General features: G+C 35.4%; 1 protein-coding gene across 1 annotated transcript in view; it reads right to left on the bottom strand.

Annotated features, from left to right (window-relative positions):
• The window catches only part of FAM188A (family with sequence similarity 188, member A), an 87,985-nt gene that overhangs the window by 59,084 nt on the left and 13,930 nt on the right, over positions 1–14,971 (bottom strand). The window contains exons 3-5 of the mRNA XM_011968108.1: positions 5,322–5,382; positions 3,558–3,731; positions 391–442 (exon numbers count right to left, since the gene is read on the bottom strand). Of these exons, the coding sequence (XP_011823498.1) occupies positions 391–442; positions 3,558–3,731; positions 5,322–5,382 (287 nt within the window). The remainder of the gene's footprint in view (positions 1–390; positions 443–3,557; positions 3,732–5,321; positions 5,383–14,971) is intronic.

The raw sequence follows: 14,971 nt of genomic DNA, 5'->3' as shown, positions 1-14,971 counted from the left end.
ACAAAAATATGGGCATTCTTAATAAAAGGTATAGAAAACAGATACTGGCAAATAAGAAATAATTCTAATATTTATCCTACTAAAAATGTTTATATTTGTTAAGGACACAAAAACATTAAGCTAAAATGATTTTTTTCATTGTAATGGTGAAAAAGCTTTTTAATGTTTTTAAAAAGGGTATTTGGATAGTTAATTAAGGACTCAGCATAATTTAAACATTTACAAACTATTTTAATTTAAAGGCAAATTAATCCTGAAGCAATGGATTTAAAATTTATGTTTAAGTAGCGCATTTCTATGTAAAACTAAGAACCTTTGCACAGTATGAACAGACTTAAAGTGGCAATGTGTCCACAGAGTAAGTATTTTAAATGTTCCAATGTTACTTACTGAATTAATGCATGAAATCGCTCAAAGCCAAGCTCTTCGACAGCCAAGGCAGCTATACATAAAAGACACTTTTCAGCACTACACATGGCAAATAAATGACACAAGATACACACAGCAGGCTGTAAATACTTTCAAGCAATCAAAACTTTCCCTATTTCCTTACTCCCTTAAAATTCTCAGTTTATTTTCAACTTTATTATAACATTAATTTATATTTCAACATCTTTGTCATCATGAATATAACTAAAATGGATATAATACTGAGAATGTAGAAGGGTGATTAAATAGACATTTCAGTTCAGCTATGCTATGGTAGTTTATAAAGTATGAAAAATTACTGATAATCAGTGCTTCACACATCATAATGTGTCCTGCACTTTTAAATAATCTTTCAGATTATATAAATTCAAGTAATATCATCAGAGCTAACCTTTCTTTTCATAATATAAAATTTTAAGGTTTAATGCTTAATTATTAAACAAACGTGTATAAAAAGGCAAAACACTCTCAAACTACACAGGTTCAATGACAGCTTTAAGTTTGTTTCCTCATTTATTTGTATAACTGTTAAAAAGTTTTCAGTAACTTATTTAGATTATGTTTATTAATCAAAGGAAATCAAAGCATTTTAATCAGAGGTAATGTTTATTGAGCAGTTTACTAAGTGCCAGGCCCTTTTTTAAATGCCCTACATGTCTTACCTCATTTAATAAACCCTCTAAGCTCCATTTTACAGAAGAGGAACCTGAGGTACACAGAAAAATCCTCTCAAGAGTACACAGGACTAAACAGCAGTGATGAGATTGGAGCCCAGATAGTCTTGGCTCTGGGGAGTTATTTATCACAATGAATAACTTCACATATATTTTGTAAAGCAAAACTTACTACTATCAAATATAAATTCTCACTGGTGAGTTAAGAAAATTGATTCAATATGAAGTCAAAATTTTAAATTTTTATTTACAATTTAAAATGTCGCATTATGCTAGCTTTCCAAAGCCTAGTTGTAAGTGTTTCATATTTCGTTTTAAAATCTTTAGCAGTACAAATGGATTAAGTTATCTCTTGGTTTATGTGGGAAACAAACTGAAATTGAACCTGAGTATTCACTACTGCGAACAACTGTGCATTACCAACAAGCCAAAACTATACACACCACATAAGCCAATGAAATTAATGTTTGTAGAGAAAGTAATATTAACAAGAGGGGAAAACACTTTACATTAAAACTTTCAGAAAATGAAAATTCTACCTAATCTTTTCCAAATTATATTATTTGTTCTGCAATGTTAGATGATCTAAATAGTTTTACTGGGTATACTACAAAAGTAGACATAAAGATAATAATTTAGAGAAAAGAGGCAAGCAAAATAAAAAGCTTAGCAGGCAGGGATGGTGGAAAAATATAAAACACAAGAAAAAGAACATAGCTGGGAATAAAGGAAAGAACAGGTAAAATAGATTGTTACATGGAATAAAAATTGTAATATAAATACAGTTCATTTGTCACTAAGGTAAATTCTCAAATTTTCAGTTAACAAAGTATTTCAAATGTATACAATATTTAAAAAATTTAAAATATGGTTTACTTCATGGCAACTTTTAAAAGAGATACAAAGTAAACTGGAAAATTACTAAAATGTTTTTTGGAGCGTAATTCAATATAATATGCCCATCTAAATTAGTTACTGAAGTACCAAAGTGAATGCATTATAAGGCCCTTCAACCTACAGCAATGTAACCTATCACTACAGAAATGCATAGCACATTCCACAGTGTGCACTCAGTATACTACTAAGATACTAATGGAAAATGTTATATAAAAAAATCTTGCTATTTTCTCACACATCAGTATATAGACTGGCTTTAAGCACATAATCTTCAAAAATAATTTTTCAAAAGATCAACAATTCCTCTTTCAAAATTTTAATATCCTAAATGAAACTATTAAGTGTGTTTATATTCACACAGTAAAACCTGGAGAATATGTTAAAACCAATCTTAATGACACTTTGGACTACCATCCTTGTGACTGTTTTCCACTTGTTGTTTTCAAATGTCATTATAAACTCTAAAATATGTTAAGTTATTTTTGAAAGGCCATGTTTCAAAGGCTTCAAAAGAAAGCATCATTCAACTGTTTAAATGTTCAAAATTATTCCTTGCAAATGTACTACTATTAGAATTTGCCAGGCTTAAGGCATTTTAACTGCAAAGGTAGGAGAAAAAAGACACTGACAACACAGAGACATTGTAGTCCAGGGAGGCAACAGCATCTTACAGATAATACTATATGGAAAGAAGAATGTGTATCACATACAATTGAAATGTACTTTCAGGTAGGTAATCTCTCTACAAAAAATTTCCACAGAGATGATAGTTAATGTGATGCTCTGTGGGTAGAATAAGTCACTTATTTAACATCAGCACTTGGGACTACCAATTATCAAAAACCATCAAGTAGCAAGATTACTCCTGAAAAGTAAATCAGAAAAGCAACTCTTAACTAGCTTCCGTACCACTAGCTGTCTCCATTTCACATTGGCAGCTTTTGGGTCAATTACATAAGAATTTTCAAAAGTTAAAAACCACGGAATATATAATTTTTATGAATAATTAGAATAGCTATTATTTAACTTCAATCAAGGTATGAAAAACTTAAGGCTAACTAAAATTGCCTTAAAATAATCTATGTGTATAAAAATAATCCAAATAATTCAGAAGGAAAAGCAACAGCTTGCAACGAAGAGAAATGTCCCCATCTTTGCTCTGGGAAGCAAGTAAAGATAAATTTATGAAATTTTCTGATGTCAAAAAAAACTTTTTTTTGCAATACCAAAGCAAACATTAAGGCATCTGAAACTGAAGTATATCATTATTTCTAAAAAAAGAGTTCTAAAGCTCAAAAGAGATTATTATCAAGCAGAAGTTAACCAGAACACTTTAAAAAGTTTGTTTTAAGAGATGCATTTTTTTGCAAAAAAGTAATATCTTCTGGTAATTAAAATAAATGAAATGGAAATAAAAAATATTAAGGCTCAGTAATTAAGCTTATGCTACAAAAGAATACATGTTATGAAAATGTAATGTTTTATTCAAAATATTCAATAGATTCATTAAAACAAAGGAATAAGAAAAAAACTTCAGGAAATAAAAATGTATCTTACAAGAATGTTCCACTTGGCAACTAGACTCTGCAGGACTCCCAGAAATACTAGCAGTTTCCTCAGTTGTCTTTCCTCTTAACCATGAAACCAAGCAGTATGATCCAGAGTGGTCACAACAAGCACTTTCTAAAATATCACACAAGGTATGACAAAGGAGTTCCTTCTGTTCTTCCTCTAAAAATAACCAAAGCATAAGTTAAAACGGTTTCCTCTGAAAAAAAGAAAAATTCTGCCATGAATAACAATAGTAAGAATGTGTTGATGAAAATCAAGCATTTTAAAAACAGGGAAAAAAATCTCTAAATAGATGTTAAATTATGTTTTAGAAAAACAATGTGTTTGTGGATTGAAATATCACTTTAAATAAAGCCATCCAAATAAAACCATCAAGTAGAAAAAGAATCCTGAAAAAAGCAGAATTAAACATTACGAAAATCACAATCTGACACTGATCATCACTTTCTTAAACCTTTAGCAACTGCAGCATTTAAGCCATGAGGTTTCCTTTACTGCAGAACTGAGCACAATGGAAAGGCCTGTTGAGACCTCTATTTTCTCCCCTCACTTCTGAATTAGTCTCAAGTCCTGGATCACCCTGTCCCAAAGGGATAATAGTGAGATGAGATACTGTCAGCACCTATGTTACCACAATGCATTACATCGGCAGACGCCAGCGGTTAGAATACGGATTTGACAGAAAATAGCGCAAATGCTCAGACCATCTCTTTCTGAACCTTAGCCGCACTCTCTTTTCAAGCAGTATTAACTCTCAAGAAGTAGTATCACTTTCTGAAGCTTTCAAAAATTGTATGATGTAAGGAGGTTTCTATCTCTCCTAATGGATTAACAGTTCTTTAAAGGCAGGAACGATGTTGTTCACCTTATAATCACCACAGCATTTATGACACTTATGACAACGCTTTACAAATATTTTATCAAAGTGAATATAGTTCTGTGTAAGAAACAGTATAAATTTTATTAAAAGTTCAACAATAGTATCTTAGTTTCTTCTCTACTAAAATTTTTTTTCTATTTCACCTATTAATTTAAAACTTATGGAAGTGATACCTTACCTCTTAAATTCAAAATCATTAGTAGATTCTATAGTCATGGTTTGGAATGTAAGCTGTTACATTCTTAGATACAAAACTGGGATTGTAGTACGTCCTACTTTCTTCCAGAGGTATTGTGAGGTTCACAGGAAATTGTGTACGTGAAGGAAAGATCTTTGTAAACTGTCACGTAGAATGCAAATTCTTATTATAAGGTGGCATCACATCTCTCTGGGTACAGAAGCTCATGTTACAGAAGCTATGACAGCTTCATTTGCAACTTCATCCAAAATTGTTTGCAGTATTTGCATTGTGTAAGGCATTATACTAAAACATGCAGGAATATAATGATAATTCTGAGGTCTTGCCCACAGCTAAATAAGACCAAAAAAGAAAAATGACTATACTGTATGCTGCCACCTAACAGTTCTAGGAAAGGCACCATGTTTTAGCAAGAAGCCAAAGGTTTTTCCCTTAGTTATACCATCATGTCTTATAACACCCAGTTAGAAAACCAAATTTGGAAATATGAAGTCATTGTTCACAACACTTTCTAAAACATTTTAAAAGGAAACCTCAGGAAAAAAAAAATCCCATTGATACTTAATTTTCTCAGATAATTGTAATTAAACTACTGCCAATGAATCCTGCATAGATCATCTCTATTAAAGCAGAGGATGAAGCAAAAGTTTTTAAAAGACAGCTATCATACCTGAACAATCCCGCCAAGAAGACTTCTCAGAAGAAAACAGGAGCTTCTTCAAAAGAAATGCCTTCACACAATTGAAGCAATAATTAGTGAAATGCATTATAACCATACATCATATCATTCTTCAATTTTAAAATGGAAAAAAATCATTTGTACCCCCTTTCTAATCTTTTGACTAGTTCTGTAAAGATATCAAATGGGTTCCCCTCACATTTGACAGAAACTGTGCAGAGTTATTTATTCAGAGTATACTACTATAAACTTGATTCTAGATTCATAAAATTCTTCTTCCACAGTACATATTTTCTGACAAGTAGAAGAACTAACTCACATAACAGAATAACTGAAAAGCACAGAAACTTACTCCTCTATTCACAAAGTGAAAGCCCTGTAGAACAGGAACAAGTCTACATTTCATTTAGATTCCTCCAGGTAAAAGAAATCTAAATATAAAAGTGGTTCTGTTCCCTTAGCCTTCATCTATGACACAAAAGTAACACTATTACAGTCACCACTTTATTATCGGGAGCTCAAGATTAACTAAAAAAGCTACAAGATTCAAAGAAAAGACAAATGGATTTCTAAACTTCCCCTTAAGCGAGTCAATGATGTTACATTGGCTATTTGATAAAAAGCTGCATAGGGAAGTGTCTCCTTCTCAAACTGCAGTTCAACAGTAGCTACATCCCAGTCACCTGACTTGTTTAAACTGCAGATTCTTGGGCTCCACCTACTCTATCTGAATCTCTAGAGGGCAGGTCCAAGAAAAACAGGTTACAATGATGACTCTTCCTCACCTGTGTTTGAAAGTATTAGTGTACAGATTAGGAAGACTGCTTTTTAATCAGGCAAACTTAGGTTTGAATCCTGGCTCCACTATTACTAACTAAAAATAACTGTACAAACTTTAAAAGGTTACAGTGAGGTTATATGAGAAAATCTATGTAATGCACTTAGCACAGTACCTGGCACCAATAAACAATTCAAGGTATTACAACAAAAAACTAAGTAATATTCCATTTACATAGGCATAAAGTCTACATATACTGTAATCAAGTGCTTCTGATTTTTCCCCAAAATGGCAACAACCATCAAGTGGAACAGTATAACTACATCACAACATTTTAGAAGTGAAATGGGGAGATTCATTATTTCACTGCCAATATAACTATTGTTAGCATTCTGACATACTTCCTTCCCATGTTTTTTAATACCTAGTTTTAATTTTATTACAAGTGAATCATAATGGGCATATGAATGTATTTTCTGTTTTTCTACAGAATTCATAAGTATAATTCTTAATCACTACTTGTCTATCAAGCTATTTATCAAAATTTACTTATTAAATGACACTACTGTGCATTAGATTGCTTGCAATTTTTTTGCTACTTTAATCTATAAGCTCCTTCTTAAATACTTTTTCCATATTAAATATTTCTTTAGAAAAGATTCACAGAAACACAACTATTGCATCAGAATCTGCATTGTCATGGTTCCAATTATAGCTTAAAATTCCTTCCCAAAATCCAAGTACTATATGGCAGTATATGAGTGTGCCAGCATCATCCCACCCTTACATGCACTGGCATTTGTAATTTTATTTTTAAAGATGAGAAAAAGTAAGAAATAGAATCTAGTTACAGTTTTATTTTTACTTTTCTGGCTTCCTAGTGAGGGTGAGCATCCTGATTCTTTGGCCATAAAGCATCATTCCACCTGTTACAACTGCACATCTATGCCCATTTCACCCCTGAATCTTAGTGTTTTTCTAATTAGCTTCTACAAGTTATTTATATAAGAAAGACAATATCCCTTTATTGCTAATATTTAATGAAAATATTTATTAGTTTGGAAGTCACTGTTTCTCTTAGAGTGTTGATGATACATTAAGTTTTCTTATGGTTAAATATTATTCCAAAAATATATTTGATATATGGTACAAAATGATCTAAACTTATCTTCCCCTCAAAGTGCTAGCAAGTCATCTGGATGGGATTTATCAAACTTTATTTTATTTCACCACTGATCTTTATTCCTGGTGTGATAAATTCCTTCTTTATTCCTGGTGTGATAAATTCTGGGTAAACTGTTACAGGTAATGAGGTCTATGATTATATTAGCTATTTGGTTCCATTATTTTGCCTATTCTTTTTAAAAGGTATTATGCTCTAATTTTTACACTCTAAAAAAGTTTTAATATATGTACTTGCTCACTTCTAGTCATCTTTAATAACTTAGTTTTGACTTTTAAACTGAAATATTGATACACACACAAGTCTTTACAAAGCGTACGTGACTCGGCCAGGCGCGGTCACTTATGCCTGTAATCCCAGCACTTTGGGAGGCCAAGGCGGGTGGATCACCTGAGATCAGGAGCTCGAGACCAGCCTGGCCAACATGGAAAAACCCCATCTCTACTAAAAATACAAAAATTAGCTGGGTGTGGCCGGGCGTGGTGGCTCACACCTGTAATCCCAGCACTTCGGGAGGCCAAGGCGGGTGGATCACGAGGTCAGGAGATCCAGACCATCCTGGCTAACACGGTGACACCCTGTCTCTACAAAATACAAAAATTAGCCAGGCGTGGTGGCAGGCACCTGTAGTCCCAGCTACTAGGTAGGCTGAGGCAGGAGAATGGCGTGAACCCGGGAGGAAGAGCTTGCAGTGAGCTGAGATCGCGCCACTGCACTCCAGCCCGGGAGAAAAAGCGAGACTCCACCTCAAAAAAAAAAAAAAAAAATTAGCCTAGTGTGGTGGTGCGTGCCTGTAATCCCAGCACTCGGAAGGCTGAGGCAGGAGAATCACTTGAACCTGGGAGGCGGAGGCTGCGGTGAGCCGAGATTGCATCATTGCACTCCACCCTGGGCAACAAGAGTAAAACTGCATCTCAAAAAAACAAAATAATAATAAAATAAAATAAGTAAATAAATAAAACTTTACGTGACTCTTTTTTTTTCCTTTTTAGAAATGGGGTCTCGCTCTATTGCTCAAGCTGGAGGGCAGTGGCATGATCATAGTTCACCGCAGCCCTGAACTCCTGAGCTTAGACCCTTTCCTTCGAGCCTCTTGAGTAGCTAGGACTACAAGTCTGCACCACCATGCCCAGCTAATTTTTTCTTTTCTTTTCTTTTTTTTTTTTTTTTTTAGAACAGGGCTCTCACTATGTTGCCCAGCCTGGTTTTGAACTCCTGGCCTTAAGCAATGCTCCTGCCTCAGCCCCTCAAAGTGCTAGGATTACAGGTGTGAGCCACTGTGCCTGGGCCTATGTGATTCTTTTTTTTTTTTTTTTCTGAGATGGAATTTCACTCTTTCGCCCAGGCTGGAGTGCAATGGCATGATCTCAGCTCACTGCAACCTCCAGCTTCTGGTTTCAAGTGATTCTCCTGCATCAGCCTCCCGAGTAGCTGGGATTACAGGCGCCTGCCACCACACCCGGCTAATTTCTGTATTTTTAGTGGAGATGGAGTTTTACCATGTTGGCCAGGCTGGTCTTGAACTCCTGACCTCAGGTGATCCACCTGCCTCGGCCTCCCAAAGTGCTGGGATTACAGACGTAAGCCGTGGTGGCCCGGCCGTGATTCTTAAACTTACTTACTACCTCAAAGATACAGAAAAGTAGGTTCAGGACTTTGAATATAACCATCACTGCATAGCACCCCACTTGCAAAAATAACTACCACTACTGAAATATACTGTATTTTACAAAACAGGAAACTCCTGTGGTATACCCTCCATTTAACTATATTCATGCACTACTTGCAATAAAAACCTTGCTATTACGGATTAAGAGGGGCAGTATTTATATAATCTAATTTACATATGGACATAACAAAGGAATCTTCAAATTCAGATAACATTCCTACTAATAACCAAAATTTGTTTCAGTTACTCAGTACAACAGCTATAATTGCTAATTTATAGTTAAATTTCATTCTTCACTTTCCATAATTCCAAGGCAAGATTCGGACATTCAAATTTTTCTTCATTTTTAAAAAATTCTCCTAATGCAAAAAAAAAAAAAAAACTTAAAAAATGAGCTATAAAAGATATATTTGAGTCAACCATAATTTTTTTCTTTACAAAAATATATTTTTAGCAATGTAAATATACAGAGTATAACTTCTGAGAAACAATTTACTTTGTAGCCAACAGTTTAGCAATGCATTTTTTTTTTTTTTTTTTTTTTGAGACAGAGTGTGCTTTTTCACCCAGGGGAGGGCAGTGGCGCAATCTCGGCTCACTGCAAGCTCCGCCTCCCGGGTTCACGCCATTCTCCTGCCTCAGCCTCCCAAGTAGCTGGGACTATGTATGCCTGCCACCACGTCCGGCTAATTTTTTGTATTTTTAGTAGAGACGGGGTTTCACCATGTCAGCTAGGATGGTCTGGATCTCCTGACCTTGTGATCCACCCACCTCAGCCTCCCAAAGTGCTGGGATGACAGGCGTGAACCACTGCACCCGGCCAGAATGCATTCTTTATACCCAAAGAATAATAAATGGCACATTAAATATATATTTTCAAAACATGATGGTTAAAACAATAAATTAGCTGTAATTTTCATAACAGTTCTTTTATAACAGTTCTAAAGTTACACTGTCATTCACAGACATCAGTATTGCGGTAAACTGAGAATTCAATTCTTAGTTTTAACAATTTAACAGTTTATAGCGAATCAGCCTTTGAAATTCAAACAATGTAACACATCAAGATTCCAAATCAAATAAAGACATTTTGATAAATTCTATGTTTTGTGCAAAGAAAAACTTTTGGTTTTTGAAATTGTTTGAAGTCAGTTGTTATAAATTTTAATCAGAAAAGTCAAAGTTATAGCATAAAATAGTATAAGCTGCCAACTTATTTCAAATTTGAAAAAGTTATAGGCTATAAAAATATGAAATCATCTTCAACTTTAAGAAAATAACTTTTATAGACTGAACAAATGAAAATAGTACAATTACAGCGACTGTACCAATCTAAAGTATAACATGTTATTACTTAATAGGATCTCCATATTAAAGATGTCAAGAAACTTCCTAATTTTCTCAAAGTCACAAAACACCTATTATCTTTCCTTGAAAATATTGTCAAAAGGCTAGTGTTGTGCAACTCATCAATATTCTGAATTCATTTTTGTTTTGGATATTTATTGTAATTTACAAGAGCAAAAGTGAAGAGTTAACTGATCATGTCTCATAATTACTATATGGAGTACAGACATTAAAAAACAACAAGTATGAAAGATTTCAACATGTCCCTCTAAGGAGTCGGTAAAGGAGTCTATGTTACCTGAACAGGTGCAATAACAGCACAGGGGCCACCTTCAAACTGTTCTAATGCAGATCCCTCTGATTCACTAAACACAAACCCTAAAAATGAAAGCAAGTAGCAAAGATTAAAAATATAATTCAAGTAGCAGCTAAAAGAATCTTTCATGTACTTTGCTTTGAGAACCATCACTTATCACAACAGCAAAATACCTTCAAGTCATGAGATGCAGATAAAGGAACCATTTGAAAAAAAATCAATAGAACCTATGCTCCCCCACCCCAAAATGTACATAAGAGTACATATACCCACACAATTTTGCACCCAGGAACTCCTCTAGGAGGATAAAGTATGGACTTTAGTAAAATGACACTAAATCTGACTTTTCATCTGAGGAGGACTAGTTAATCTACTAATTCAAACAATTTTTAGAACTCTTTAAATACCATATTATTGTATCATTTCAATCTTTCACTCACATTCTATAAGCTAAAAATTAAATGGCATCGGCCAAGCACGATGGCTCATGTCTGTAATCCCAGCACTTTGGGAGGCCAAGGCAGGTGGATCACGAGGTCAGGAGATTGAGACCATCCTGGCTAACACGATGAAACCTCATCTCTACTAAAAATACAAAAAATTAGCTGGGCGTGGTGGTGGACACCTGTAGTCCCAGCTACTTGGTAGGCTGAGGCAGGAGAATGACGTGAACCCAGGAGGCAGAGCTTGCAGTGAACCGAGATCGCACCACTGCACTCCAGCCTGGGCGACAGAGCAACACAATGGCATCATAGACAATACATGTGTTTATATTGGCTCCACCTTAATTTAAATATTACCTAACCAGCATTGACTGATAGCAACTAGTGGAAGTTCTTCAGAGGGCCCTAGGTGAGAAGTTGGGAGAACCCAGTGACCATCTGGATAACCTTTTGAAGATCATTTCACCTGCTTAGGCCTCAGTGTTCTCATTAAAATAATCAATCTCAATTCCAAAATGCTAAGAATCTATAAATTCCATTAATTGTTACTATTCAGTCATTCAGCCAAATCACTTCACGTTAATGAACATCTGATATTATGCCAAACATCTAGGATATATGCCCGGATGACACAGTCTCTGGTCTGGAGGAGCCACTAGTCCAGGTGAAGAGAGACATACGAACACAAAATTACTAAAATAAAGGAATAAACGAATGTTGTAACAGAAGAATGCAGAGTATTGTGGACACAGAAAGGCATGCTCTAGTCTATCATAACAGGTAACTTCCAGGCTCATCTTGAACAGCAATTCGCCAGAGAGGCAAAGGTGAATGAATAAAATTCAGCTACAGAAAATACCTTAATTAAAGAAAAAAGGTTTTCCAAGAGGAGAGAATGTTTATAAATCAGAGAAAATTTAACATAGCTAAAGGGTAGCATGGGGGTAGGATGGAGTTGCCAGCAAATGGGCGGCAGGAAAGATGACAAGTGGTTAATATTGCAAAGGGCCAAAGAGCCAGGACTTAACCAGCAGAGATCTTTCAGTAAAACAGTAATACCATCTTACTGGGCTATTTTCTTTTTCCTTTTTTAAAGGAACAGAACCAGGAAGAAGTTGTTTCAACATCCCTATAGAGATGCTGCTGACCTAATGAAAGCAACATTAGCGTGGAGAAGAGAAAGTATATTCAAGTAATATTTCTGAGGTAAAAATAAGATTTATTTAGTATGTTTAAGTAGGGCAATGGCTTGGTACAAAAGAAATTAGAGCTGTTTATGAAGTTTCTAGCTTGAGACACCAGATGAGAGCAAAGGAGAGGGTGCTATTTCATCCCACCTCCTCTCTTTATCTTCAATCTCTTCCAGAAAGCATATAAACATTTATCTGACATATTAAAACAAAACCTTAAGATTCCACCAAAAACTCCAACCAGCACTCCATCATTCTTGTCCTCCCAAAGCCCAGCTAGTCATCTATATATACCCTGTCTCAATTTTCTTACCTATTTACTTAACCCTCACTAATCTGGTTTTCAACCCATGAGTGAACCAAACTCATTCTCACCCAAGTTCATCAGTGACCAGTACAGGCTATTTCCCAAGTCTTATCTTATTTAATCTCCCAAAGAACCAACCTGAAATGCTGACCACAAATCGGAGAAACCTTTGTCCCTTGGCTTTTCACTCCAAGTTTTGCTTTTCTAGTTCTTCTGTCTCCGTGATCACTGCTTTTAAGTGCTAATGCTCCCCAGGTCTTGGCTTTAGGATCTATGCTCATTTCATTCTATGCATTCTTCCTGAGTAATCTCACCTACTCTCAGAAATTCCATTACTGGTTATAACCACGTAATTCCCAAATACAGCCCAGATTAGAAACTCCAGACACAGACAGAGTCTAAGTCCCTTAACATGGTCCTGTATAATCTGGCTTCTGCCTGCATCTCCCTCTTCACCCTTTGCCATTCTTCCTTTCAGACTATGGGCACATTGAGTTTCTTTCAGGTCCTGAGATATTTCATTTTCTCTCTGTCTCTTACCCTTTGTACATGATGTTTCTTCTGCTTGAAACACCTGCTAACCATTTCTCTGGAAAACTCAAACTTATCTTTAGGTTTCATCCTAAGATAAGGTCTTCCTGCTTCAAGGCTTCAAAACATATCTTGAACATGTTCATTTCCATCCCATCTCCAGTTCACCTTATAGTTCAAAGCACTATAATCTTTGACCTTAAATACTGTCAAGAGTTTCCAACCACGTCTCCCTATTCCTTCCTCCCTCCTGTCCAGTCCCCAAGTATTCACCATAGTTGCCAGAAGAATATTTTAGAAATGGAAATCAGATTTTGACACAGCCTGCTTAAAACATTTCAGTGGCTTCTCATTGCAATTAAAATAAAACCCAAACTCCTTTTTGTGGTCTGGAAGACACTGTATGATCTATCAATCCAGCTGACTCTGTTTACACTTACAGTCATTATCTGCTGTGACCTTAGGTCCTCAGAACATCCCAGAGACTTTACCTGTAGCTTCGATGCTTACTGTTCTCTCTACATGAAAATGCTCTTTCCTCTACTCTCCATATAGATAAATCCTTATTTGTCAGGTCTCACTTTAGGTGTTAATTCCTCAGAGGGGTATTTCCTTACAAACCTATCTAAGTAGTCTCTCCCGTCATCCCCCAGCACAACCAGTACTTATCATAATCTGTAGTTATTGTTTGTTTACCTGTTAATCATCTGCCTTGCCTGACCGGTGTTGTATCTGTGTTACTGATCACTGTTTTCCCACAGTATGTTGTATAGCTATTGCTCAATTAATGCCTGTTGATGTTTTGGCAGGGAAGATAATGGCGGTGTTTGTTTCTAGGAACTACAAGTTCAGTCTCAAAAATGTGAGATAACCATTTGGCAACGTTTAGAAATCGGAGATGTAAGTGTGTAGCTCAGGGCAGGACTCAGGATTAGAGGCAGCAATTTCAATCATCTTAAACATGTCAGTTAAAGTGCATGAGAACCTGTAGAACAAAAATAATGAAGCTGGGAACATTAAAAAGTGAGCAGAGGCTGAGTCGGCAAAGAAGACTGACAAAAATTAGAAGGATAAGAGAGAAGCACATTAACTGAGCTCTTAGAAAGGAAAAATCAGAAGCAAAGAGTAGTCAACTATGACAAACACTGCTGAATAAAGATATAAATTAAAATACTAGATTAAGCATGTCACTGGGATACTGAAAACATAAATTTACAACACTGGGAAGAGTAGCCAAATTTTAAAGGTTGAAGTGTAATTCGGATTAGAAAGAGAAATAGTAAAAGCAAACTACAGTTGGCCGTCCATATCCATAGGTTTGGTGACCACAAATTCAACCAAACACAAATGGAAAATATTTGACGGTGATAAAAAAAAAAAGGATGGTTGGGTCTGTCTTAAACATTTACAGACTTTTTCATGTCATTCCCTAAACAATACAATGTAATAACTATTTACATAGCATTTACATTGTATTAGGTATTGTAAGTAATCTAGAGATGATTTAAAGCATAGGGGAAGTTGTGTGTAGGTTATATGCAAATACTGCAGAGCGTCCATGGATTTTGGTATCTGCAGGGGGGTCCTTGAACCCACTACCCCTCAGACACCAACAGACAACTATATCCAAGTTTGGCGGAAGGCAAAAAGAATGATAGCTTGAAGGGTAGTTGGATAAAGAATTATTACTTTGTAGGCTGAAAGGCATGACTTAGAAAAGGGAACGAACGATTATATGGAAAAGAGGAAGTTTAAGGTCTCCAAGTCCTGAAAAAGAGCTGAGAAAGACTTTTAAAGGTGGTCCACAGATACCTCTGGAAGTCTTAGAGACCCTTCAGGAGGCCCACTGGAGGTTACAATTTTTTTTTTTTTTTTTT

The sequence above is a fragment of the Mandrillus leucophaeus genome, unplaced genomic scaffold (assembly GCF_000951045.1).
Source record: "Mandrillus leucophaeus isolate KB7577 unplaced genomic scaffold, Mleu.le_1.0 Scaffold83, whole genome shotgun sequence".
Lineage (NCBI taxonomy): Eukaryota > Metazoa > Chordata > Mammalia > Primates > Cercopithecidae > Mandrillus > Mandrillus leucophaeus.
This window is presented reverse-complemented; position numbering and strand designations above follow the sequence as displayed.